Source organism: Hyalella azteca, unplaced genomic scaffold (assembly GCF_000764305.2).
Source record: "Hyalella azteca isolate HAZT.00-mixed unplaced genomic scaffold, Hazt_2.0.2 contig12014, whole genome shotgun sequence".
In the NCBI taxonomy this organism is placed as follows: Eukaryota; Metazoa; Arthropoda; class Malacostraca; order Amphipoda; family Hyalellidae; genus Hyalella; species Hyalella azteca.
Window position 1 is genome coordinate 13397 of NW_025941986.1, and position 26386 is coordinate 39782.

The 26386-nt window shown below is 38.7% G+C and overlaps 1 protein-coding gene and 1 long non-coding RNA gene across 2 annotated transcripts; both read left to right on the top strand.

Moving 5' to 3' along the window:
* Nucleotides 1-739: 739 nt before the first annotated feature.
* On the top strand, nt 740-23826 carry LOC108670748 (Down syndrome cell adhesion molecule-like protein Dscam2). Its single transcript, XM_047883101.1, has 21 exons — nt 740-752; nt 2079-2432; nt 3262-3406; nt 3691-3839; nt 11771-11887; nt 12277-12438; nt 12741-13028; nt 13392-13511; nt 14744-15097; nt 15989-16133; nt 16357-16505; nt 18592-18735; nt 18973-19151; nt 19436-19542; nt 19870-20015; nt 20358-20483; nt 21202-21519; nt 21658-21875; nt 22252-22327; nt 23376-23514; nt 23688-23826. The coding sequence occupies exons 1-21, from the start codon at nt 740-742 to the stop codon at nt 23824-23826; spliced, it is 3588 nt and encodes a 1195-aa protein (XP_047739057.1).
* A 1020-nt stretch (nt 23827-24846) lies between these two features.
* On the top strand, nt 24847-26076 carry LOC108670749. The gene is made up of 3 exons (XR_001930751.2): nt 24847-24923; nt 25653-25765; nt 25961-26076. It is a non-coding gene; the product is annotated as an uncharacterized LOC108670749 (long non-coding RNA).
* Nucleotides 26077-26386: the final 310 nt, after the last annotated feature.

Below are 26386 nucleotides of genomic sequence, written 5' to 3' on the forward strand. Positions count from 1 at the left end.
TCCAAGAAATATCAATGTTGCCGAATCGATAACCATATACACACTTCACAGAAGATATTCCTTCTTGAAACAAAAACTCAACAGAGGGATCACGACAGTGACGGCATAATGCCAGTCGCGCAAAATTCTTAGTGCATAGTACGAAGATTTTCCACTATCTTCCCAAATCTTTCCAAATCGAAGATCATCTACTATCTTCCAAAATAGCTAGTGTTTGAGACACAGTAGCTTGGCTGTGAGTATGAGATGAAGGAGGCTCTCGATCAAGAATGCCGGGAAGACTTGTACGTTAGCTCAGTTAACTGACCCAGTTACCTATCGTGGGACGCGAGGCATTATGTTGTCGTCAATCGATCAGAGTTAGAAGTATACGTAGCACCAGCAGTGCATGTATTTACCGGCCACCTCCAGATCCCGCGTTGTAAGTACTTTTTTTGTATAGTTGCCTCCTTCGTGAAAAACCTTCTGAACGATCAGCCGGCCGCGAGATCCCAAATAATGACAGTGTGAGACATCCACATCAATGGCAGTGTTGTTTGCATGCGAGCTGCAGCTACCGGTTACGTAACACTTTGCTTGGCGTGTATTGCTGTTGTTGCGGTGACACCAGGAAATTGTAGAAAACTACAAGAGGGGATGCTTTTGGGGTACGTGCTCCAATAGCGGGTGATAAAAAAGTGCGTGCCATTCGTAACAGTGGTATTTACAGACAGAGTGCTGCTGTCCGTTACGCACCGCCATGACGTACAGCTGTAAACAAGAAATATCAGACGTTTACTATCAACATTACTGTTCTATACAGACGGCGTGCAGCTTCCGACGACGCACCACCTGATACGGACTGTTCCGTTCTTGTAACTATCGTTTTTTTTCGAAAATTTTGTCTCCTGCCAAATGCGTTCAGAAAACAAACGCGTCGATGAAAAATGAAAACCTGTTGATTAAAATTTGTTGAAAAACCAGAACCCAAATGAAAATATCTGTCTGTCACCATAAGTATTTCGTCCGTATTATTTGAAAAAACGCTTTATTAGAACTCTAACGCATGGAAGTATACATACGGAAGTTTTTGAATATTCATTATTTTGTTACAATACTGTCCATTAAATATATTTCAAATGGTCGTTCTGAAGAAGTATTTTCGTCCAAAAAAATCTCCCCACGAATTTTAATCTTTGCGATGCTGAAACAATGAATAATATTAAATCTAGTCGCCAACTCGATACGAAACGTGGCAATTTGAATTCTATTCGGTACGCTGCTTATAGGCAGACTGCAAGCCTAAAATTTATTATTTTATTTAATTGGTCATCTCAAATCGCTTGATTTTGTATCATTTTTTATATGCAACATAAGGTGAAGTTTAAAGTTATTATTTGGACCTGACCATCTTGATGATTACTTTCTATCACTGTATTTACCGTCGCACGTTCCCGCTCTTATTTCAAGTTTTAAAGTACGGGAAATATCAAATCTGAGTCTTTATTAATAGGGAAACATATCTGTCAATTTACCGATGCATAAAAATGGCTATATGAATATTAAAATGTTACAAGGAATTGCAGAAATCTTTAGTTTACTCTAAATCCGGGGATAATTTCAAACATCTGCCATCTCACTCTAACAGTGTGGGAAATAATTTTTTCTGAATTTAAATGGTAGGTTGTGTAGGCCAAGTCATAAGGCAAGTCTTTCAACCTGAGTTACGTAGTTATACAAAACTTGGACTCGTATAAATTAATGTGTATTAATCACACATGAAATATGAATATCTGTCTCAAACAAAAATATCTGTATCAATCTGTGTCAATTAATATCAATCGCAATCAATCATCATCTGCAATTTTTTATTATATTTCACTTTCTGTGGTTAGTCCTTGAAGTTTCGCTGATGTCGCCATTCTCTCAAGTTGACAAGCGTGCATGGCTACTACATATCTCACTTTTATCGTCACCGAACAAATTTTCGATAAACAAACATTTCTTGATCGATTTTGTTACCTGAAACAATAACACACAAATTGACTTTACAGATTTGCATGCCGCTGAAATAGTCTTGAAGAATTGAATTCCTGCAGATTCCGGGAACTGGCGAGACATCACTAGTGAGTCAGCAAGAATACCTCAAGTGCATCAAGGACCAAAATCAACGCAAACGAAATCCTTCGCAGGCGCTAGTTCAGCTGTCGAGCCGCTGTCTCTCTCTGAGCGCTTCCCAGCCCCCAATGTAATGCAAGTCTGGCAACAAAAGGCCACAGTGAAAGCTCTTACGCGAGTGGGTTTACATAGAGAGTCTTCAGCGGGGCAGGACAGCTCTGGCAGCTCACTCATAATTGCCAAGGCAGCTAAAGAAGACAACGGACGCTATTTGTGCGCGGCAAACAATGCTGAAGGCCCCGGGCTCTCGAAGCTCGTCACGGTAACTGTCTTAGGTAGGTCCGATGCTGCAATTTCTGTTATTTGTGTGGTTTTTATTGTCTTAGTGTGCTGATGCTCTATAAGTAAAGCCTGCTGTTTTTACAGTCGTGCTTCAAACTTTCATTTAGCAACCGAATTTGTAATTAATGTCTCTTTTATATTACGCGAGTTGGAGTTAATCCCTAGTTTTAACGCTTAAATATCGTTTCCTGAACCTAATTATTTAGGCTGATCAAATAACAAATTTGCTAAATCGCTGCATTTTATTGCTTAAGTCTTTTTTCCATTTCAGAATATTCTTGAACCTAATCATTTCTATGCTGGTGGGAAATCTGGCTGCAAAACATAAATATAAAAGATTTTCATAACCAAAAGAAAAATCTTTTGGTATTGGTTGAAAATCGTGACTAGACCCAGATAGGGAGCCCAAATTACATTTTATGTCACATGTCATTCACTCCATTATTTTGAATGGAGTCTACTACCCAATTATCAAATCTTTCCTACTTCGTTCTTCCGAACTCTCCTGTAATGTTCGGCCGGGATATTTTTATCACTCTTCCGAACTTTGCCGGGAGACCCTTCTCGCAGCGTCATTATTTCGCCGTTTTCCTGGCCCTGTTTCTAAATCAGCACTGCCATAGCACTTGTCAGAGATCGTTGAATTGGATATTCCTACACGGCTCGGTTTTAATTGTATGCGGCTGGATCTGCCACTACCTGCGTCGGGCTCGGCTCGGTATTTTTCTCATAAAATTAAAGAACTGAAGCCCCGTAAAGATGAATTATGACTAAAGTTTTATTCTTAGATGGATTTTATGCCTTAATTCTACGTTTCGTCAGAGCCTCCATGGTTTCCCGTACGTGGGCACGAGGTGGTGGTCCAGGTGCGGGGAGCGGCTGTGTTGGAGTGCAGTGTTCGAGGAGACGCTCCGCTGGCGGTGCAATGGCGCAGAGACGGCCAAGTCCTGCCACTAATCGGCTCAAAGTAATGCCATATCATTGTTACTAGTTTATTTATGAATTTTAAGATAGGTTTTGCCCATAGATATAAGTGCATGCCCCATGCAGGCTCGAGTCCATGTCTGCAAGCATTTGAACTTTGAGATAGCCTCATGTCAGTGTGGCCTTAGATAGCCACTTATATTATTCTTCCTTCATCTTGCCGAATTTCTAATTTTGTTCCATATTTTCTATTTCCATATCTATTCCATATTTTATTTTTATTATTTTTTGTTCCATATTTTTATATTTCCAATTTTGTTCCCACAGGTACAGCGTTGAACAAGAACACGGGGAAGAAACCACAAAGTTGAAGTTAACATTGAATGACGCTTTGGCTTCTGATGGCGGAGCCTACGAATGTCAGGCTGAGAACCTGCATGGCTCAAACAGCTTGGTTTACTCCCTAGTCGTGCGAGGTAAGATACCGATCATATTCGACAGTTGTAGAAAATCATTTTCTCTTGTTTGTGCATTTTTAATTCTGCAGCAAGATATCTTAACACGGGACGCAGAGACTTGACATTCGGAATTCGAATCAGGAAAGCAAAGACAATGCATTTGTTGTCTGGTAATGACCAAGCGAGTACTCATACCGACCAGTAGTTCAATTTGGTGGCAAAGACTAATAAAACCAGGGATAAATCTTCTCTATTTTACAGTCGGCTCCGGCAACATTTTGGGGAGATTCAACATACCAAAATTCCGACTGACACTTTAATTCGATTATAAGAGTTGTTCAAAATGAAATTTGCAGAAGGTAATGCTGTGGGCTCACTCTAAAAGTCAACTAGGCCCAAGCATCAACGTTTCAATGCGGCTATGATCGTAATTCAAACCCAACAAACTTTTCGTGTTACGGGAGGAATTCAAAGCCCACTTGTATTCCACACATATTAATATAGAATAGAATAGAATAGAAGTGTCGGCGTTGAAGAAATAGGCCCATGGCCTGTTGCCGATTCTTGAACTTTTCGTGACTTGATTCACAAGGGATCCGGCCTTTGGAACCCGATCTTTCCATAACTGACGATTGATTGAGATAGCTGCTGGACTTATTGCCTGCTCCGTAATTTGCTAGTCCACACATCACCTGGACCCTGGACGGCTTCCCTCTGCCACAGTCACACAGGTAACTGCCACACCCACGCCACACATCACCTGGACCCTGGACGACTTATCTCTCCTGCTGTGGTTTCTAGCGATTCTTTTGTGTATGGGATAATTCATTTCCCCATTTACTACAAATCCATTCCTTATTTGCGTGTGAATGCGAATGGTCCGGTCTGAAAATTCATAGACACCGTAGCTACGGCTTCTACTTCATGGCGTTCTGTTCATTTTTCCTCAGCCGTTCCCAAATGCAGGTGTTGTTTGACGCTTTATATTATTTACTTCTTATTGGTGAGCATGATTTATTAGCGCATTTTCTCATTTATGGAAAAAATGCCCTATTGTGCTCGTCATGTCCGTCCGTCCGTCCGTCTGTCCGTCCGTGACTTCACGTTTTTCGTCGATTTTGAGAAAAGGCGCTCTCTGTCACTCACTGCAGTGAGTACTGAGTAATATTTTTTTACTTCCACTCACACATTATCTACTGAGTGAAAATCTTTTGGAATGATATTTCATTATTTCATGATGATATAATGATTTGGAATGGTAACTAGATATTAACTAGTGACATCTTTTTAATTTTACCCACGGCATTTTCTTTGTAAATATTTTTTTATCAGCTCGTTATTTTTTATTGTGTAATTGAGCCTTATATCTTGGTATTTGAGTTGGAAATGTTAAATTTAATATTACAGAGTCTGCTAGTTCTCCCTAGTTCTGCTAATCGCGTCCAAATTTATTGTTGCATAAGATTGCCTCTGCGGCACAAGATTCGCTCTTCGCCGCATCAATCGCCATCGCGCAGCTCAACATTTATTTGTAAGCTTATGTCAGGAGTCAGAATTGCATAACCTTAGTAACTTTAACTTAGGCATTGATGAATATTCATATATTAATTACAACTCTCTTAATCCCATTACTAGTAGCCGTCAGCTTCTGCCAGGAATAATCTTAATTTGAATGACAAAGCCGTAATGTTTGTATTGCAAATTAAACTACGATCGCACGAAATTGTTAATTTATAACCTATTGTATCAGCCAGTAATGTCATCTAATNATTTTTTTTAATATATGAAAATAATTTTGAAATTCATTGTACATGTGTAACATATGAGACACTGGATCCTTTAGAAGTGTTGTCTTTAAAGGGTAAATTTTAAACGTATATTATTATTTTCATCATTTTTTGTCAACACTTCTCTTTAACTTCACTTCTTGTTGTGTGCTACACATTATAATCGCTATTTAACACACTTCTAATAGTCCAATCGATCTGAAATTTTGCACACTTGCGTAAAGTCGGACACAATATTTGAATCAATTGACAGAATTAATCATTTTATAAATTAAAACCTAATTTCTATAAAAAAAATTAGAAACTAATTTTTTAATATATACAAGTAAAATTAGAAATTCATTGTACATGTGTATGATAGGAGACAATGGCCTCTTTGGAAGTGTTGTCTTTAAAAATTAATTTTAAACGCATATTACTTTATTTATTATCATCTTTTGGAGGCTGTGAAATCTTGAGTACACATTCGTATTTTTTTGGCGATTGAAATTTTATAAGAAAAGATCATGAATTTTTCTGTTGAAATGAAAATTACTGTGCAATTCTCTTATGATAAACCTACACTCTCTGTGCAAATTATTTGTCGATAAGGTACACTCAAATTCATATGTCATTGACTCGTTGTCTATATACTAGACTGAGAGCCATAAAGTTTAAAGTTTAAAGTTAAAGAGTTTAAAAATACTAGCCACGAGCTCCAGTTTTACTTACTGCAATTTTTTCTTAGAATAATGCTTTCGAAAAATATTGATCAAGGAAATGCGTTCACTCTACCGTGCCAACGGGCAAGAAGATCCAGTAGAACATCGCTGTCATCTTGATTTTCTTTTAAATCATCAAATGAACGCGGCCACAAACATGTTAGCGCAGCCCACAGGTCGCAGTGCCATTTGTTGATTGAATCATGCATGCACGCGCGGCCCTCAGTTGAGATGCCGGCCCCGTCATGTCTTCAAAGGCGAGAAAGCACCCCTCGGAGGACCCAACGTAAACACTGCGTTGTGAATATCAGGTCCAAAGAACATGTGATGATGGTAGCACCCCTCGGAGGATTCTGCAATTGTGACAGAGATTGCTTGCATATATTCACTGTATTTATGATTGCATTTTTAGCGCATTTTCTCATTTATGGAAAAAATGCACTATTTTGCTCGCCATGTTCGTCTTTCCGTCCGTCTTTTCGTCTGTCCGTCCGTGACTTTACGTTTTCGTTGACGATAAAATGCGCTCTCTGTCACTCACTGCAGTGAGTACTGAGATATATTTTTTATTAAATGCCTTTACTTTTTTACGCATTTTTAATTCTTTAATTATTTGTTGGGCGCAGCTAACTTGACTCGTTGCTTGATTGGATTTAGGTCACAAACGTGGGAATTTTTTATGGATTTTAGTAAGCTGAAAATTAATACAATAATTTCGTGAAGAGGAAATTACCCGTTTTTTCGACTAGGAACATTAGACTGAATTAGAATTGAAAAGCCGGAGAATGAAAATGTCATTCGGAATTGAAAAGCCGGATAATGAAAATGTCATTCAACACTGTAAATTTAAATAGCAATTGATCTAGGTTTCGTCATAATATTTCAAAATATCACTAATGAAATTTAAAGTTAAAACTATGCTCGGTCTTTATTTGATTATTCAACATACAGCTTTTATTTATCCTAATCNTAAAATTATTATTGTTGTTAAATAAATGAGACGAATACAAGATGCAATACCATTAATATAATGTAAACCACATTCAGAGAGTAAGTAAATAATATCACGTATATTATTTGGGTTCTTGATCAGAAAATTTACCAAATTATTGAAGAACTCATTTCCACGTTGACCGAATGATTTTAAATTCATGAATTATTTATTGCGGCCCGTTTCATGCTCCCCAGTCTAGGTTACAGTACCAATAGAAAGTTTTATCCAATTACATGTCCAGTGATGATATCAATAAATGTAATTACTTTATTCAATTTTCGTATGCATTCAAGCATAAAACGTCGTATGTTCTTTAAAGCATCGTAAAAACTTTTTCGCTTAAAATAAATTGGTTCTACATTACATCGGAAAAGCTGCTTGCCGGAAATGAATTAACATGTGCAGGATGCATTCAAATGTGACATAATAAAATTATTAACGAATATTCAATTGACGCCAATTTATTCCTGAACATTCCTAATGTTTTTCTACGGCCGTTGTTTCAACCGTCTACAAGGAAAACTCTTGTCAGCTAATTGGCCAAGGGTATATTTATAATATAATTACAATCTGATTGGATTTCAGCCTAGTCAAACGCAATTACGCAAAGAATAATCTCGCTGTTGGATGTTTACAAAGAACACATGGAGACATGTGTAAAACACGTGTATGAATTTACTTTGTACCTTAGCCAAGTCTGTTAATTTGTCATTTATATTATTGTGTTACTCCTTAAATTATGAGCGGATACAACTACTATGAATTTAAAATGTGTACTACATGTAACATTATAATAACCAATCAGAAAATATAAACTATAAACCAACAAAAACTCGGGATAAAATTGTTATCCACATGGCCCATTTGCTGCATCTCGTTTTCTGGCATGCCGTTTTGTATGTGCAATTTAAGATATCTTGTCTGAGTTTTGTTGTTTCATGGGAAACTGCGTTTTCAGTTGCCTGTTATATGTTCGTTAATTATGTATTAGCAGCAAAATAAACATAGAAAGTTTTTTACAAGGATTTTGTCAGCGCTCATTTACTGAGCGCCACCTGAAGATCGGAATACGTGACTAAGGTCATGAAGGATAAGTGAGAAACATCTGCCTAGATAACATATACATGGTGGTAATACAAGATTTACGAAACAGGTAGAAGCTACGGCGTCGACCGTAAGGTCGGAGAACCATAATGACGCGAGTCACATCGAGGATCGCTTATCAACTACTGCGGGGGGGGGGGAGCTTACTAAGGGTTCCCAGCCTTTTTATATGATCCAAGCTTCCGCCCACAATTAACTAAGGTCTTGATCGCGTGATCTATCGCGTGATGTCTTCCAGACGCGGACTCATGCCTAGTACTTTTCCATCAATCTCTATCAGGTCAAGTGAATATTACGTCTCAATTACAAATGATCTAGTCATATATTGTAATTATAATGAATATAATGAGACGCCAGATTGTTAGCAGACAATTCCAATATTGCATGCCTTAATACGAGTACTTTAAATTATGCTCACATCGAGAATAAATCAATTTCAAATTGATAGCTTCCTCCACATTTTCTTTGAATACATAATACAGATTGACAGTTTCAGTGTCTGGAGTTTTTAGCGCATTTTCTCATTTATGGAAAAAAGGCTCTATTGAGCTCGTCATGTCCGACTGTCCGTCCGTACGTACGTCCGTCTGTCTGTCCGTCCGTGACTTCACGTTTTCGTCGACGAGAAAATGCGCTCCATATCACTCACTACAGTGAGTACTGAGTTATATTTTTTATGTTTTAATCTGCATGCGATATACCTAAAATATTTCATCATAAAGCTTTTTTTTCTATATAAAGCTTTTCGTTTTGCCGTGAATTGAGGTCACCACATAGATAAGGAAAACCGCATATAGTCATTTGTATGCTGGAAGTTATACATTATAGCAGGTATCGCAAAAAATCATCGTAGATGAGCTTTTTTCTTTTAGAACAGGAAGGCTAAAATTGAGCTCATTTTGACCGCTTTTGTAGCCTCACCAACACCGCTAACTAATTTTACAATGAAGATTTGTGGGGCACTCATTTCCCCTAAGACAGGATCGCGCCCTGGGCAAATTTCTGCCAAGTTTTCACGCTCACTGCATTAAGTAGAAATATTAATGACCGCTTAATTTCCTGAAATTTCTCTTGCAATAATTAAACAAGGGGCTCCATCACTTCCCCGGCTTAGCTCATCATATTTCAAATAAGTCGTCTCATTCATTTTATTTCTGGCGATTCTGCTCCACCCTCTGCGCCAAACGTGATCGGCTCGTGTGATGAAGACTTAAATAATTTCTTGTTAACAAATGGCGGATGGAAACTATTGAAACTCATTCATTTAAACGTCCTATTTTTCTTCTTGATCGCTTATTTATATTGAGTGAAAGTCTTCAAATTAAATTCCTCTCAAATGAAGAATTCCTCTTAAATTCAAATGAAGATTTCGGATGAAGTTCTCCCAAAAACTTTTCTGAGCGAATTGAAAAGTAAATAGCATGCTCGCGTATCTATGTTATGAAATTTTTCAATGTCAAACATTTGGGTTTATTATAAAAAAAAAACGAGACTGAATAACTTTTCGGGGGATTTATGGAATTCTAGAATTCCATAAATCAATTAATCATGAAAATAATCTGGTCGTATTTTTATACCTATAAAGTTGCTGTTATGACAAGCCAGTGGCTGTTTTAAAACTATAACAAATTTTTTAGCTATTATGGATTCAAAGGACGGGTTTGAAATCATGATGTCAATTTAATTGTAAAATAAACCGAAATTATTCGAATCCAAATCGAGTTACTTGTTTTTAACTCGCAGTTTAGGGTCTTCGATTTTTAGTTAGAAAGCGATTCTCTACTGAAGAAACTGTGGAAAAATGTCTATAATATGAATTTTTTATTAAAATAACCATCAAGAACCATTAGAGGAGACAATCACATCCAAACTCAACTGTCGTTACTAGTCCCACATCAATAGTTCGATAAAATTAAGAACATCCACTTAGAAAAAATTCGAAGCCAACTCAGGTTGCACTATGATTCTTACCATAACTTGAAAAAAATATACTCTTGGCTTAAAAAATCTATCACTGACGTGAAGAAAAATATTTCATTGACATAACAATATATATCCTTGACTTGAAAAAGGTATCCTTGCGACAAAAAAATTCGTCCTTGACATGAAAAAATGTATCATTGACTAGAAAAAATATATTTAGTTGATTAGAAAAAAAACTTTGTTCCAGTTTCGTCCATAATTCAGATATTATGTGCAGAGAATTTGTACCTAATCGTGATTTCAGCCAACACCATAAAAACTCATCAACTTTTGGCACATTGGTGTTGACTGAAATCAACTTTTGGCAAGGCAAGAGTCAATAACTCGATAAGGGGTCATAAATACGCATAAATAGAAACAAAACCTGCTGCCTTGAGGCAGCAAATAAAAAATCATGCATTATGAAGTGTAATTTGTAATTCAAAAAGCTAGTCATAGTATGAAAAGGTCATTGAGACAAATCTAATGATGTATAACACAAGACTTTGCCATGGGCGCTTTGCCCCATGACACGCATGGGCCCGTTGCCCCCACTAGGTATCATTTCAATTTATATCGTGTCAACATTTTACTTTAAAAGCTAATAGTCTAAACTTGATCTCAAAATTATCCCTATAAATATTACTTTCAAATATAATTCACAGTAATTTCAAAAACTTAATCTACAGTCATCGAAAACAGTTTTATTTAGCAGCAAAAAAAAAAACTTTATCTTGGCTGAAACCGTTATCCACAAATATCTTAATAACGCAAACACTTAGCAAAACGTAAATCCGTGCACATCATCCCAGTGAAACTGTCGACCGGCGGTAGAGAACACGGCCCAATATCTGCCATGCTTAGCGAGAAACCCGCTATGGGCCCATGACCCGCAGTGGGCTCGCTGCCCCATGTTACCCTACTATGATTCTTCGTGACACTAATCAAGGATAGCTGTTTCATTACCATAGCCGGATTGTGCGTGCGAATCCTGCTGTATTCATTTCAATCGATTGCGTTTTATACAACAACAATCTGGGATTTTTTATCTTACTTATTTGAAACTTGTGCATCTGTGATACTTTTTTGCTGAAACGCGGTTTTGTTGCCTGTATATAAAATTTGTGCATATATTTAATTTGTTGAGTTTGACTACAAAGCACTTCAGTTGCCGCTAAATTGCGAACACGGGATGTGTTGACGACATCGAATTCATCTAGTCCAAAATTTTTTGTTTTAGGCCTTTCTAATTTCACGTAGAGTTTGTGTCTCATTACTTTGGTATCTTGGTACTTGTTTGGGACATAGTAGTCCTAGGCCACGATGGATCACCGCCTCTGATTATCGTTCATCCGCCCTCATTTGAGCCACCTGATGCACGATGCTGTTGCTTGCTGGTAGTGTTGAAGGGGAGGTCAATCCGCCACGTGGGGCAACTCACGGCCGTCGCAGGCCAAACCTTGAGTGTCACCTGCCCCGTCGGCGGCTATCCCATCGACAAAATAACCTGGCAAAAAGGTGTGTGAGAACATTGGCTTTTTAGTTACAAACCGACCCTCTACTTGTTTAAACTTTGAAAGTACTTTAGATGCTCGAGCCTTCTAATGTCGTGCTAGCTCTGTTTTGCTCCGTAGTGTTTACTCTCGGCATGCAGCTGCCTTTAACGCACGCCAACAACAGCTATTCAAGATGTTCACAAACATCATCACTGTTGTTTACAGACGGCGTGCAGCTTCCAGCGACGCACCACCATGACGTACAGCTGTAAACAAGGAATATCAGACGTTTACTATCAACATTACTGTTGTATGCAGACGGCGTGCAGCTTCCGGCGACGCACCACCATGACGTGCGGCTGTAAACAAGGAATATCAGACGTTTACTATCAACATTACTGTTCTATACAGACGGCGTGCAGCTTCCGGCGACGCATCACCAGCGCGTGCACGTCAACGGGACGCTGACGATCGCTGCGGTCACGCGGGAGGGCGACGAAGGCAGCTACTCCTGCACGGCGCTCGACAAGCAGGGCCGCTCCGACCACCAGACGCTCCATATTCAAGTTATGGGTAATTATTCATGGCGAATGATCAATTCTGATCCATGATTTGATTATTTTTTCACATAAAAAATCCGCGTACGGTACTCTGATATTCATGTATAATTAAAAAAAGGTTTCGGCACTCTCTAAGCTAAGCTGCAATCCACCTTCTGCTGCGAGTGTCCTGATTATCTGTGAGCTATATCCATAAAATAATTAAAACAATCTATACATATCTATCCGACTGGCATTAAGATAGTAGTTTCTCATGGCTGAATCAAGTCATTCATATCAGCGCACTTTGTATGCACACTGAAAATTTATTTCTAGTACCTCCACGTCTGGCGCCCGTCGTATTCGTTGGAGGTACGAGCGCAGGTCTGCCTGCTCAGGCAACGTGCATCGTGTTGAGTGGCGACCCGCCCATTACCCTGCGCTGGCTCAAGGACGGCCAGGCAATAACTGCTGCTGCATCAGGAGTGTTGATATCACAGCACAGTGAGATCTCCTCCACCTTGTCTATCGACCGCACGTCCGGCGAACACTCCGGCAATTACACGTGCACAGCTTCGAATGGTGCGAGGACTACATCTTCTTCTGCTGCTCTCACCATCAACAGTGCGTTGTTCTTCGACTTCGCGACTAGTGATAATCTCATATGAAGATTTTCCGAACATCTCAATATCACAATCACTTGTCTCCATATTATTCTTTTTTTGCCAACTGCATCGCTACATTAATGACCTTTGAAGTTTAAGGAATGTTATTTGACTTTGATTTTCTGAGATTGTATGAAAAAATGCCCTCCCCTTTGCAAGTTTGTGTGTACATCAAATTAACAATGGTTCATGAAAACAATCAGTTTCCCATTGATTAATAGTTCGTTAAGCTATAAATTCAGTCGAATATTGTTCGCTCTGGTGAGTTTCTATTCTAATGTATGCATTTGGTCATGATATTTTTTCATCTAATCATAATCAGTTCCCCCGACGTGGCTGGTAGAGCCCTCTGACGCAGATGTCTCACTGGGCGCGTCTCTGGAGATACCCTGCAGCGCTAGCGGCTTCCCGACGCCCAGAGTTACATGGAGGAAACAAACACGTTAGTAAAAAATTTATATACTAACTTCACTAGACTAATTACACTTAAGTATAACTGAACTTATAATTTAAAACGATACTAAAAGATATGGTCTGTTCCGTTCATGTACGTAACTATGGGTTTTTTCGAAAATATTGTCTCCGGCTAAATGTGTTCAGAAAACAAACGCGTCGATGAAAAATTAAAACCTGTTGAATAAAAATTTCTTAAAAAACCAGAACCCAAATGAAAATAGCTGTCTGTCACCATAGGTATTTCGTTCCCGTGTTATTTGAACAGATGCTTTATTAGATCTCTAACGCGTGACAGCATACATATGAAAGTTTGTGAATATTCATCATTTCGCAACAATCCTGCACATTAAATATTTTTTAAATGGTCGCTCTGAAGAAGCATTTCCGCCCAAGAAAATCTCACGAATAATTTTGAGCTTGAACAATTGAACAGGTAATTCAATCTAGTCGCCCACACAAAACGAGATATCGCAATACTTTACTCGGTAGGCAGGCCTAAAATTCATTATTTAATTTGATTGGTAACCTGCAAGGCAATTTTTATCTCTTGATTTAATATCTTTCTTATTTGGTATGCAACATAAGGAGAGAAGTTTAAAAAAGAAATTTTTATGGTATTTACTGTCTTTACCGTCGTACGTTCCCGCTACTATTTCAAGTTTTAAAGTACAGGAAATACAAATCTGAGTTTTTATAAATATCGAACATATCTATCATATTGAAATATTAGTCGTTCAAAAAGAAAGACCGACGACCGATTCAGAAATCATTTTTTTCTGAATTTGATTGGTAGGTTGTGTAGGCCTAGTCATTAGGCAAGTCTTTCTACCTGATGTATGTAGCTATACGAAAATTTGACTTGGAAAAATTAATGTGTATTAATCACTCATGAAATATGAATATCTGTATCGAACAAAAATATCTGTATCAATCTGCGTCATTTAATATCAATCGCAATTAATCATCATCTGCAATTTTTTATTATTTTTCACTTTCTGTGGTTAGTCCTTGAAGTTTCGCTGATGTCGCCATTATGACGCAACTTTCAAGTTACCTTGACAGGTTTGCATGGCTACGATCTATCTTCTATCGTCACCGAAAATATTTACGATAAACAAATTTTTTCTATCGATTTTGTTACCTGAAACAATAGCACACAAATCGGCTTTAGAAATTTGCATGTCCCTGCAATAGTCTCGAAGAATTGAATTCCTGCAGATTCCGGGAACTGGCGAGACATCACTAGTGAATCTACACGAATACCTCAAGTGCATCAAGGACCAAAATCAACGCAAACGGAAACCTTCGCAGGCGCTAGTTCAGCTGTTGAGCCGCTGTCTCTCTCTGAGCGCTTCCCAGCCCCCAATGTAATGCAAGTCTGGCAACAAAAGGCCACAGTGAAAGCTCTTACACGCGTGGGTTTACATAGAGAGTCTTCAGCAGGACAGGACAGCTCTGGCAGCTCACTCATAATTGCCAAGGCAGCTAAAGAAGACCACGGACGCTATTTGTGCGCAGCAAACAATGCTGAAGGCCCCGGACTCTCGAAGCTCGTCATGGTAACTGTCCTAGGTAGGTCCGATGCTGCAATTTCTGTTATTCGTGTGGTTTGCTTTTTCTTAGTGTGCTGATGCTCTATAAGTAAAGCCTGTTGTTTTTACAGACGTGCTTCGAACTTTCATTCAGCAACCGAATGTGTAATTAATGTCTGTCTCTTTTATTTCAAGCGAGTTGGAGTTAATACCTAGTTTTAACGCTTAATTATTATTTCCTGAACCTAATGATTAAAGCTCATCACATAGAAAACTTGCTAAATCAATTCATTTTATTGTTAAAATCGTTTCAGTTCATTTAAGAACATTCTTGAACCTAATTATATCCATGCAGGTAGGAATTCAGACTGCAAAACATATATGCTTAAGATTTTGATAACCAAAAGAAAAATCTTTTGGTATTGGTTGAAAATCGTGACTAGACCCAGATATGGACCAAAATTACATTTTTTTCACATGTCATTCACTCGATTATTTTGAATGGAGTCAACTACCCTATTTTCAAATCTTTCCCACATCGTTCTCCCGAACTCTCCTGTAATGTGCGGCCGGGATTTTTGTAAGGTTCATCGCTCTGCCGGGCGACCCTTCTCGCAGCGCCATTATTGCGCCCTTTTCCTGACCCTGTTTCTGAATCTTCACGGCCGTAGCACTTGTTAGAGATAGATGAATTAATCATCACTGCCGTAGTGCTATGTTAGAGATAGATGAATTGGATATTCTTCCATGGCTCGGTTCTACTTGTATGCGGCTGTATCTGCCACTGCCTGCGTCGGGCTCGGCTCTGATTTTTACTTTTGGCTCGGTGTTTTTCTCACAAAACTAAAGCACTGAAGCCTCGCAAAAATAGAGTATAACTAAAATTCTATTTTTATTGTGATTTTATGCCTCAATTCCACGTTTTACACAGAGCCTCCATGGTTTCCCATACGTGGGCGCGAGTTGGTGGTCCAGGTGCGAGGAGCGGCTGTGTTGGAGTGCAGTGTTCGAGGAGACGCTCCGCTGGCGGTGCAATGGCGCAGAGACGGCCAAGTCCTGCCGCTAATCGGCTCAAAGTAATGCCAGCATTTTTAATAATTTATTTCTAGATTTTAAAATAGGTTTTGGTCATAGATATAAGGTCACTTTTTAGCCCCATGAAGGCTCGAGTCAATGTCTGCAAGCATTTGAACTTTTAAATAGTCTCATGCGAGTGTGGCCGTAAATAGCCATATATTTCTTCCTTAGATCTTCCTTATCTTCTTGCCGCATTTCTAACTTTGTTCCACATTCCCATAGGTACAGCGTTGAACAAGAACATGGGGAAGAATCCACAAAGTTGAAGTTGACATTGAATGACGCCTTGGCTTCTGATGGCGGAGCCTACGAATGTCAGGCTGAGAACCTGCATGGCTCCAACAGCTTAGTTTACTCCCTAGTCGTGCGAGGTAAGATACTGATTATATTCGGCAGTAGTAGAAAATCATTTTCTTTTGTTTGTGCATTTCTAATTTTGCAGCAAGATATCTTAACACGGGACGCACAGACTTGATAGTCGGAACTTGAATCATGAAAGCATAGACAAGGCATGTGTTGTCTGGTAATGACCAAGCGAGTACTCATACCGACCAGTAGCTAGTTCAATTTGGTGACAAAGCCTAATAAAACGAGAGATAAATCTTCTCTATTTTACAGTCGGCTCCGGCAACATTTTGGGGAGATTCAATATACCAAAATTCCAACTGAAACTTTAATTTGATTATAAGAGTTGCTCAAAATGAAATTTGCAGATGGTAATGCTGCGGGCTCACTCCATAAGTCTACTAGGCCCATGTATCAACGTTTCCATGCGGCTATGATCGTAATTCAAACGCAACAAACTTTTCGTGTTTCGAGAGGAATTCAAAGCCCACTTGTATTCCACATTTAATATTGCAAGTTCAAGCCATAAACATTCCTGAAATTATAAAAAAAACAATCAATAAAATGCTAAAGATCACTGGGTTGCTAAGAATGATAAAATATTTACAACAAAATTCATATTAAAACGGTACTCAAATTAAATCTGTCCCTAATAATATTTGCATACGATAGTCGCACTTAAATCCTTCACTAGTACAAGGCACGTACCTCCGTCAAGTTTCCGCACCAAACAATAACTAACGCAGCGTTCCTTAATTGCGGACGTGAACAGTAAGGTTGTCACTAAACCTAAAACATCAAAAAATGTCTCCAATTAAAACATTAACAGTAGAAATTAAAATCTTCCACTTTTTTCACTTTTTAGTTTCATCAGGAAAAGTTTCATCTTTTCACAATTTAGTTTCATCTTTTCCTCTTGGAAATCAGGCACTGAGATTATGGCTGTGCCTTAACGAACAAAGTCAGACCTCATTTCTCACCCTTCACCCAATTTTCATCATTGAGTCATTATTGAGTTAATTGTTTTGGTAGCGTGACTTCTTTCCATTCGCTCCATAGTCCTTGCCTTTGAAGGCGTTTGTCTCTTGATCAACCGCAGTGATGATAACATGAACTTTTTCAAGAAAAAGCGCCTCCTTTTTTCATGAAAACAAGAATTGTCATTCGCTCTCAGTTACAGAAACTAATAAAGTTATCCCAAGCAAACTCGTTTTAGTTATTTATAGTCCACAGGTCCTTGATTTTCTTCCGTCCTTCGTCATTAAATTATTCCTAACTTGTACGACTACTTTTTGAATTGTAGGTTCGAAATAAGTACTACGTCGATGAGACCATAGATATGATATGTAACATTTTTTGTGAAAAGCTGGTATAGGAAGTGCAATTCATTATTAAAAAATCTATAGTCACTGCATTACCTTCTGCAAATTTCATTTTGAGCAACTCATATAATCAAAATTAAATGTCGGTCGGAATTTTGGTATGTTGAATCTCCGTAAAATGTTGCCGGAGCCGACTGTAAAATAAAGAAGATTTTTTCCTGTTTTTATTAGGAATTTATAAATTGTATTTTTCTATTCAGTTTTCGAAAAAAAATTCAATCATATTTTATTCAGCTCAGATATGGCAAAGGAGAGAACGAGCGCACAGGCATTGTTTTATCACTTCATAATTGCCAATGACACACAAATTTGAATTAATTTAAAGTAAATACTTAGAATTAACGTAATTTCAATTTCTTAGAGAGATTTTATAATATAAATATATATACGCGTATCGTATCAAAACCACGGCCCGAATTGTCTAATTAACTGTACTATATTCAATTTTTCGGGATGTTGAAATTTAAATGCTCTAAAGATTATCATTGTATTAAGGCATGGACATCATACTTTGTTGCTTGAAATTGATTGGCATTTCATGTATGAGTATAAAGTATTATGACGGTTCTATTTCTAGATCTCTATTTCTTCTGAAGTTTCTAGTATATTGAAGGTTCTTATTAATCTATCAACATTTAGGGATTTTATACACAATCTTCCCATTCCCATTATTAATCTATTTAAAATACATTTAATAGATATGATTTCAAGCCTACACATTATATGGCAGATGTCCCGTCAGCGCCAAGTGGCGTCAAAGTTTCAGAGAAAGGCGCTCGTTTCATAGCTCTTGAATGGTCTGCTTCTGCTGAGCGTGCCTCCGTACCTGAATCATCAGATATCAACTTTATCGTTTTCTACGCCACTGTTGAAGGTATTGTTTTGAGACTATTCTTTCGTATGATTAGTTTTCAGATGTTTTGGTTTTGCCTTCTGAAGTCTGTTTATATCTTGGTCTCATGAATCCTAGTGAACTACGGTTTTACTTAGTGCCTATCTGTCCGTTAGCAGCCATTTATTTGTAAAATGAATATTTCTACTACAATTTACTTAGTGCCCATTTGTCCGTCAGCCGCCATGTATTTATAAAACATATATTTCTACTGCAAAGGTTCATATAAAGAAATAAAAGTCCCAACCTACTTCGCACGAATCACCGGCCTTGATCCCGCGACGCGTTACTTGTTGCGCGTGGCGGCCGAGAACAGCGTAGGCAGGAGCGACGCTACGGAGGTGCTCATGACGGCGACACTGGAGGAACCTCCCACGGGACCCCCCAGGAATTTAAAGGTCAATGATATACAAGAAGACTAAAATGTTTGGTCATGTGAGACTGTTTGTATTACAGTTTAAAGCATAATATTTTCGCGTAATGATAATGCTAAATTATTTCGAGGGTTTGACCGCGTCATATGCGCCTGCTGACTGCTGTTAATGCTGCTACTTTAATTCACTGTTTCAAAAAAGGATGATTCTTGATCATTCTGCAAAAATCTAACGATTCATTAGGTTGGATTCTTCGTTCTTTAATGAAAAAAATCCATTCGCCAACATTACTTCCCTATTTTTTTCAGGTCGTAGACGTTTCGAAACGGAGTGTGGTGCTGCGATGGGAGGCACCATTGGCAAACTCGACCAACGGCCTTATACGTGGCTACATTTTAGGGTATCGCAAGAACAGGTAAAATTATACTTCAAAATAATATACACAAACTGAATCAGTTTGTAGGGCATTATTGACGTTATTGTGAACTACTGTATAGAGAATTGTATAACGTGCAATCAAGAAACTATATTATATCTTATTCAAAATTCAACCTTCCATTTATTTCCAATTCGAGGTTAACATACTTTCGCTCAGCTTCAGCCATCGAGGGGATTCAATGAGCTACAACTACACAGCGATACCACTAAAAGGCCCTTTTAAACTGTCATCGGGACTGCCCTCGGTCTTTCCCGATCCAGAAAACCGTTCAAGCGAAATAAATTCTTCGTCGGTTACAATCAGCGATGTTCGAATATCAGACTCGACAATTGAGGTTTCTATGGACGGCTTGAGACCACACTCCCGATACGCACTCACTGTTCAGGCCTATAATTCAGAGGGCACGGGTCCTTCAACTCCTGCGATCACGATCGTTACCAAAGAAGATGGTGAGCGTTTGTAATTTCGATTAAACAAAATTAAACTCGTGTGTCGCATGGCATGAATAATATTGATAATTTTTGTTCGATGTAAAACCTTTCAGCTCTCATTTTTTAACATTTCGGAATCATTTGTATTTGAAGGCTATTTTTTACGCCCACTTTAGGTCATTTCGTACGGCCGATTCTATCACACGCTATCGACGCTGCTGGCTAAACATGAGTTTTAATGTTTGCTATTGATAGGCTTCGATTATGTTTAGAAATTTCTCCCTTTTCCTTGTCGTGATATTACCGAACATTTTTCTGATTATTCATTCACTGGTGAACTGTCTAACTTGATTAATACAGTCCCTAGCTCACCTCCCGAGAAAGTTATCTGCGAGGCTATAAGCGCGTCCGAAATTTTCGTAACGTGGACACCTCCACATCCTGACGGTGCCAATGGCAGGATCGTCAGCTACAAAGTTCACTACGGTGAGACATTGATATCGAGTTTCTTGAACCTGCTTTCAGGAGACCGACTGCATTTACAATTACTGTCAACATCTAATAGAGTTAAGAGTAGAGTAGACTTGAAGTAATGAATGGACGCGTATTTTTTTCCCTTAGAGATATTAGACAACATTCGAGCCTCTAATTTTGGTACCATTAGACGGTATCTTAACGTGAGGCCTTGGATTATCACTGATGACAGTGTCTAGCTACAGGCCAGACACTGTCACAAATGAACTTATAGAACAATGCTGTCGTAACATAGCTCTATTGCCCTGAAAATTTCAACCATTCAAATAAACCGAAAACGCGTGAAATCACACTATAACTGAATACAGAGTCGCATTGGTCAGAAATAAAATGTCATGCAATCAAATATAATCAACCTGTCATTGTTCTTCAGCCAAATTCATCTCCCCAGAACTTTTCTCCGCTCCAAGTTCATTGCACCAGGACGTTCTTCTATTCCTATTACTATCATTTTCAATTGGAAAATTGATTTAAAATTAACATGACTAAATATCGATTTTTTGCTGCCCCTCAGTGCAACTTATCTTAACGACCTAACGTTTATCGGAGCCGGCTACGAGGCTTATGTCAATTTTCTCACATTAGAAGCAATCTTTTGTTGAATGCTAAGTTAATTTGAAGAAATATTTTGTTGAATTATCTATTACAAATGCATTTTTATGCTTTCCAGAAAAGGCTGATCATATCAAAGGTATCGGATTCTCGGGGAGTAGCAGCCAAATCACTCCCCTGCGTAGTCTACTTCCCAGTCACCACGAACAAAAATTTACAAACAGAGAAATAAGTTCAAATTTCAGACTCGATTCTGAACCAGAAGCACCACATTCAGCCCCTGAACCTCCTGGCGAGGTGCTGGTGAACGACGGTCTCGAAACTCGTCTCACGTCCCTCAGGGCCTTCAGCAACTTCAGCGTGACCGTGGCCGCTGCCACTGCTGTAGGCGTCGGAGTGCCCTCTACGCCCATCATTTGCGCCACAGCTGAAGGAGGTAAGACCATCACCTACTTCCCGCTCGTTCTTCTATGTTTAATTCCCGGTTTTATTAATTTTTATCCGAAAAATTTTCGAAAATACGGAAAAAAAATTTCAGAAGCATTGAATTGTAACTTTTCATATAATTTGACAGTGCCGACAGCTCCCACTGCAGTCAAAGTAGTCCTTAGTAGTAAGAGGAAGGCCATTGTGTCGTGGCGACCTCCTGACTCTCCTCGAGGGCGCATCACGCACTACGCGGTGCAGTGGCGCCCGGTGGTTGACAGTGTAGGGAACACGCGAGAAGTTACAGTACCTGGCGACAGCCAGCACTGTGAGTTGCTGGACCTGCCATTCGATGAGACTGTCCAGGTGAGTAAACATTTAGAGGGAATCCAGGTGAGAACACAGTCAGATGATAATCTTTCGACATTTTAATTTGTCGGTGGTTTTCGATGCGTACTTTATTGAATTGAGGGTAGATCCGAATCATTGAATTCCCGCGTAACAAATATTAGAACAGCAATGAAGAGCGTAAGAGTAATGAGGAACATATTATACGAACTGAAATTATTGCTAATTTTGTGTGATCATTACTGCGATCAAATGCAACCAGGGTACTAAGATCCCAACGAGTCAAAGATTCCGTCTATCGTATCAATTATGAAGATGATTGTAAGTTACTGACTAAGTGACAAATTACGCGTTAATATCTCGAAATATCTTTAGCATTCTGTTTGTTTTCAAGGTTGTGGTGCTAGGATACACCAGAGTAGGAGCTGGTGCCGCTAGTCAACCAGCGAGCATCGTTGTCTCAGAAACGAGTGAGTATTTTGATTGAACCGACTGATGTGGTTTTGCCTTTCATTGATTGATATTGAAAGTTCGTTAACTGTTAAGCGCAAGTGATATTAATCTTGCATCGACTTAAGATACAAATCACCATAAAATATATAAGATGTATTGCATTCAGTGTCAGTGCCGAAGTTACAATTATGAAAGTAACGGTTATGATCAGCTGGTCACTCTTGTTAGGAATGTTTGCTTTCGAGTTCTCACGGAACTAAAGATTCAAATAAAATGTCATCGTTAACCAATGTATATGTTTCTTTAGTCAAAAGTTGAAGCACGAATCAAATGTTTCTCATAAATCATCTTCGATTTCATTCTCGATCATATTACTTAATATCCATAACAAAATTTTTAATCTCTTTTCAAATACGACACATAGATGGCCATCGCTACTCTTTATAGATCTCAACTATATTTTATTTTCAGTACAGCAAATCTATGGGGAACCACAAAGAGTGTTGTAGGAAGGGAGGGCGAAAATTCCTATATAATTTGGGTCTTTGCGTAATGGATGGAGCAGTGAATCTATTATTAATCAATGCTTAATTGTGAAATATAAAAATAATTAAACAACATTAAAATTGAACCGAAGTTATAATTCTAGGAAAATTGACAGTAAACAGCAATACATACGATTAGTTATTGCACTCGTTTAATAACAACTTAAGTCTATTTTTAATTTTATGCATGCGATTTATTCTTTTTCATATAAATAAAACACAAATATCTATTAGGTTGCAAAAAAAAATAAAATTCTACTTGTGAATGATGCAGAAGCTTTTACAGACTGTCTTTTAATTTATGAGTCTAACTTTTGCAATCATCATACTTCACTTGTCGTATTTCCCCAAAAATCTTAGGCCATTTTACAAATACATGAAGCGAGAAAGCACAAACCAATATTACAAGACTCTAACACTCCTTAAGACCTCAAAACAGGTGAAGTAATCAGTGCTTGGGTAAAAATAGCGGTGGAAATTTATTATTCATTCATCATGATGATTTTTATGTTCTGGACAGTTCCTGCAGGAGTTTGGTCGGTGGGAGGCAGGGTATCAGTGGCATGGAAGGAGTCCATATCAATGCCTTGTAATGTCGTTGGTTTACTGCCACCTACCAGGTCCTGGTCTCGGGACGGTCTCTTCCTCAATCAAGACAGGTTAAGTTCCTTAAAATAAAAATTCAAACATAGCATTAGATGATTGATTTGCTGGTTTTTAAAAAAGTTTAATCCGATCTTCCATACTACTGCGAGTGATCGAAGTCATCCTGAGAAATTCTCCAATCCCTTTTGACCAAAGATTTTACTCATACCGAATATTTCTCCTCCAGCCGAGTATCCATCCTGGATGACGGAGAAATGCGCATACTGGACGCGCAGCGCAGCCACAGCGGCCGCTACACCTGCACGGCCACCAACACCCACGGCAGCGACAGCGTCACCTACCACCTCAGTGTCATCAGTGAGTGATGGTGTACTAGGTCACCTACCACCTCTTTGTCATCAGCGATTGATCATACGCGGAGGCCTCTACTCCTGCAGGATGATTCTTGAGTTTCGACATTGTGGGTCAACCACTCACAATCACAAAGCTCTATCAATCTTCTCTCTTCCTTCATTCAGCTGGCAAGAAAATCTCGCCGCGAAAGTTTGCGATTTTGGCTTCCAAACAACTTTTTATATCCAATCACGATCATTGAACCGATTATGTTCAAATAAAGGTGTATCAACGCACCTCCCTTCTTTGTTCTCATCAGATGGACTGCCAAAGTGCAGTGAAATCAATCTCTTGTTCCAGCATTTTTTCTTTTCGCGGTCCACCTTCACGTTTTTTATTATCTAAAGTGTGAACGACGTTTCGTTCTAGCCAGTCCAGTGCATACTTCGTTGCCGTCAGCCCAACATGGACATAAATCTGAAAACTTGCGAATTTTGTCATCTCTACAACTACCACTACAAACATTGATGTCATCTCAGTGTTAGAGAAACAACACATCATGATCCGAGTTCGGTTGAGATCATTAAATCCGATTTAAAAAGATATTTATTTGCTTATGCTGTTTTATATTCTCGATGATTGAAATTTTCTCAAAAGTTTTCAATAATCGTCACTTATGAAGATTTGACGTCTGCCAGCTCACCGACATGCTACGCGGTAGTGAATCCTCTACCGCTTGACATGAGTAACCGAAGCAATATTGTCACAAGCCTACTTCATAAAAAGTATACGTTCTAGTGAGCGCAAAATACCTTACACTGATGGTTGCCACCACATACAACAACTTTAAAATGTTCTTTGTTGCGTACAAACGTCCTCAGGTTGCTATACCTAATAGTTTTAATGTTTAAGTTGAATGTTTAAGTTGAAATGTTTAAGTTTAAGTTGAAAGTTATATTCACGGAGAGTGACATACGGCGGTTGAGGGATGAATTACCTTCTTGTCCGCAGTGCCGCCTTCGCCGCCCCTGCTGCACGTGACGGACACGACGACGTCCTCTGTGCGCCTCCAGTGGACGGTGGACGACGACGGAGGGGCGCCCGTCCACGGCGCCACGCTCTATTATCGGTTAGAATTTCGAGTGACCAGCCTTGCTGTTAGTGGCTAATATCACTATTTCAAGGAGGAAGCCTTCCCGGAATATCCTTGACATTGTGTTGTAATTGCATCTTTTAAACGATGTTTCTTTCGTCCTTCAAATATTTGAAGGTCTATTTAACATCACAAAACGCATATTTAAATCACTCGTGTCTATGCATCGCAAAGGTGCCGTTTACCTACAAACTTCCACACATATTTACGCAACTCGACGTATTTGTGCAGAACTGTTGACTCAATTTGAGTGATTCAGCTATGATTTTTTTAATGGCCCTAATAATAAATAATAATATTACTACCAAACGCTTAAACATTTAATTACTTTTTTATACAACCACTATCTAACATATATAAGGTCCACAACCATCCTAGATTATTATTTTAAATTAACCCACAAGTTTGGTGCCATTTAAAAAGGTATCATAGACCTATCTTGAAAAAATTTTTATGAATATTTATTTTTGGTTAAGTTCATAAATCCCTTGTAATTTAGAAACTCACAATGTCTTTTAATTCTTCAAACGACATGAATGCAGTTTTCAGTTATTCAATAACTTCTTTATGGATATTTCTGTACATTCTGACAACGTCACCGTTAACCTCAATTTCCTGTATTTATTTCATTTCTACAAATTCTGACTCCATGAATAATTTATATCCATATTGAAAAGGGTAATCAATGTTGCATTCATTATACAGGCCATCCGGGGGTGCGACGGTTGAGGAAAAGATGAGTTCAACCCTTCACTCAGTGAAAAATCTACGGTGTGGGACGCTCTATCACTTCTTCGGCACCGTTTATAACGCAATTGGTGAGAGGTGAAGATAGTAATTCTTATTATTAGAGGAAAACTGCCTCTTCTGTTCCTAATATAAGTATCCATAGTGATTCCCGCATAAAAAGTGTTGTAATTATTATATGATCGTATTCTTAAATTATCTGAGTAAAGACAAAAAATAAACAGTTTGTGTATGATTTCCGCCTTCTAAAAATCTTGCCCCGACAGGCAGCAGTGAGTCATCAGAGGTGGTGGAGGCACGCACGAAGGGCCGCGCCCCTGAACCTCCCCCGCAGTTCCAGTTCATCACGAGCAACAGCACCCAAGCGACGCTCTACCTCACCCAGTGGGAACCACGGGTGAGTGTGACAGTGATGAATACATCACCCACTTCCTGGTGCAGTACCGCAAGCTGCACAGCGCGCACTGGACCACGGCCGTGAGTGTGGCAGTGATGAATACATCACCCACTTCCTGGTGCAGTACCGCAAGCTGCACAGCGCACACTGGAGTGAGTGTGATTAATAAATACGTCACCGAATAATTTTATGAATACTAACATACGATCGTCGTACTGATGTGTGATAATATTATTTCAATTCCTCTTATCATCGGACGCAAATATTTTCCATATATATTAATACGTTTCTTAAT

Excerpts from the sequence above, each read along its gene's own strand:
- LOC108670748 (XM_047883101.1), top strand. Across the intron at positions 2,433-3,261 it reads CGTCACGGTAACTGTCTTAG|AGCCTCCATGGTTTCCCGTA; the intron begins GTAGGTCCGATG and ends ACGTTTCGTCAG. Across the intron at positions 3,407-3,690 it reads CTGCCACTAATCGGCTCAAA|GTACAGCGTTGAACAAGAAC; the intron begins GTAATGCCATAT and ends TTGTTCCCACAG.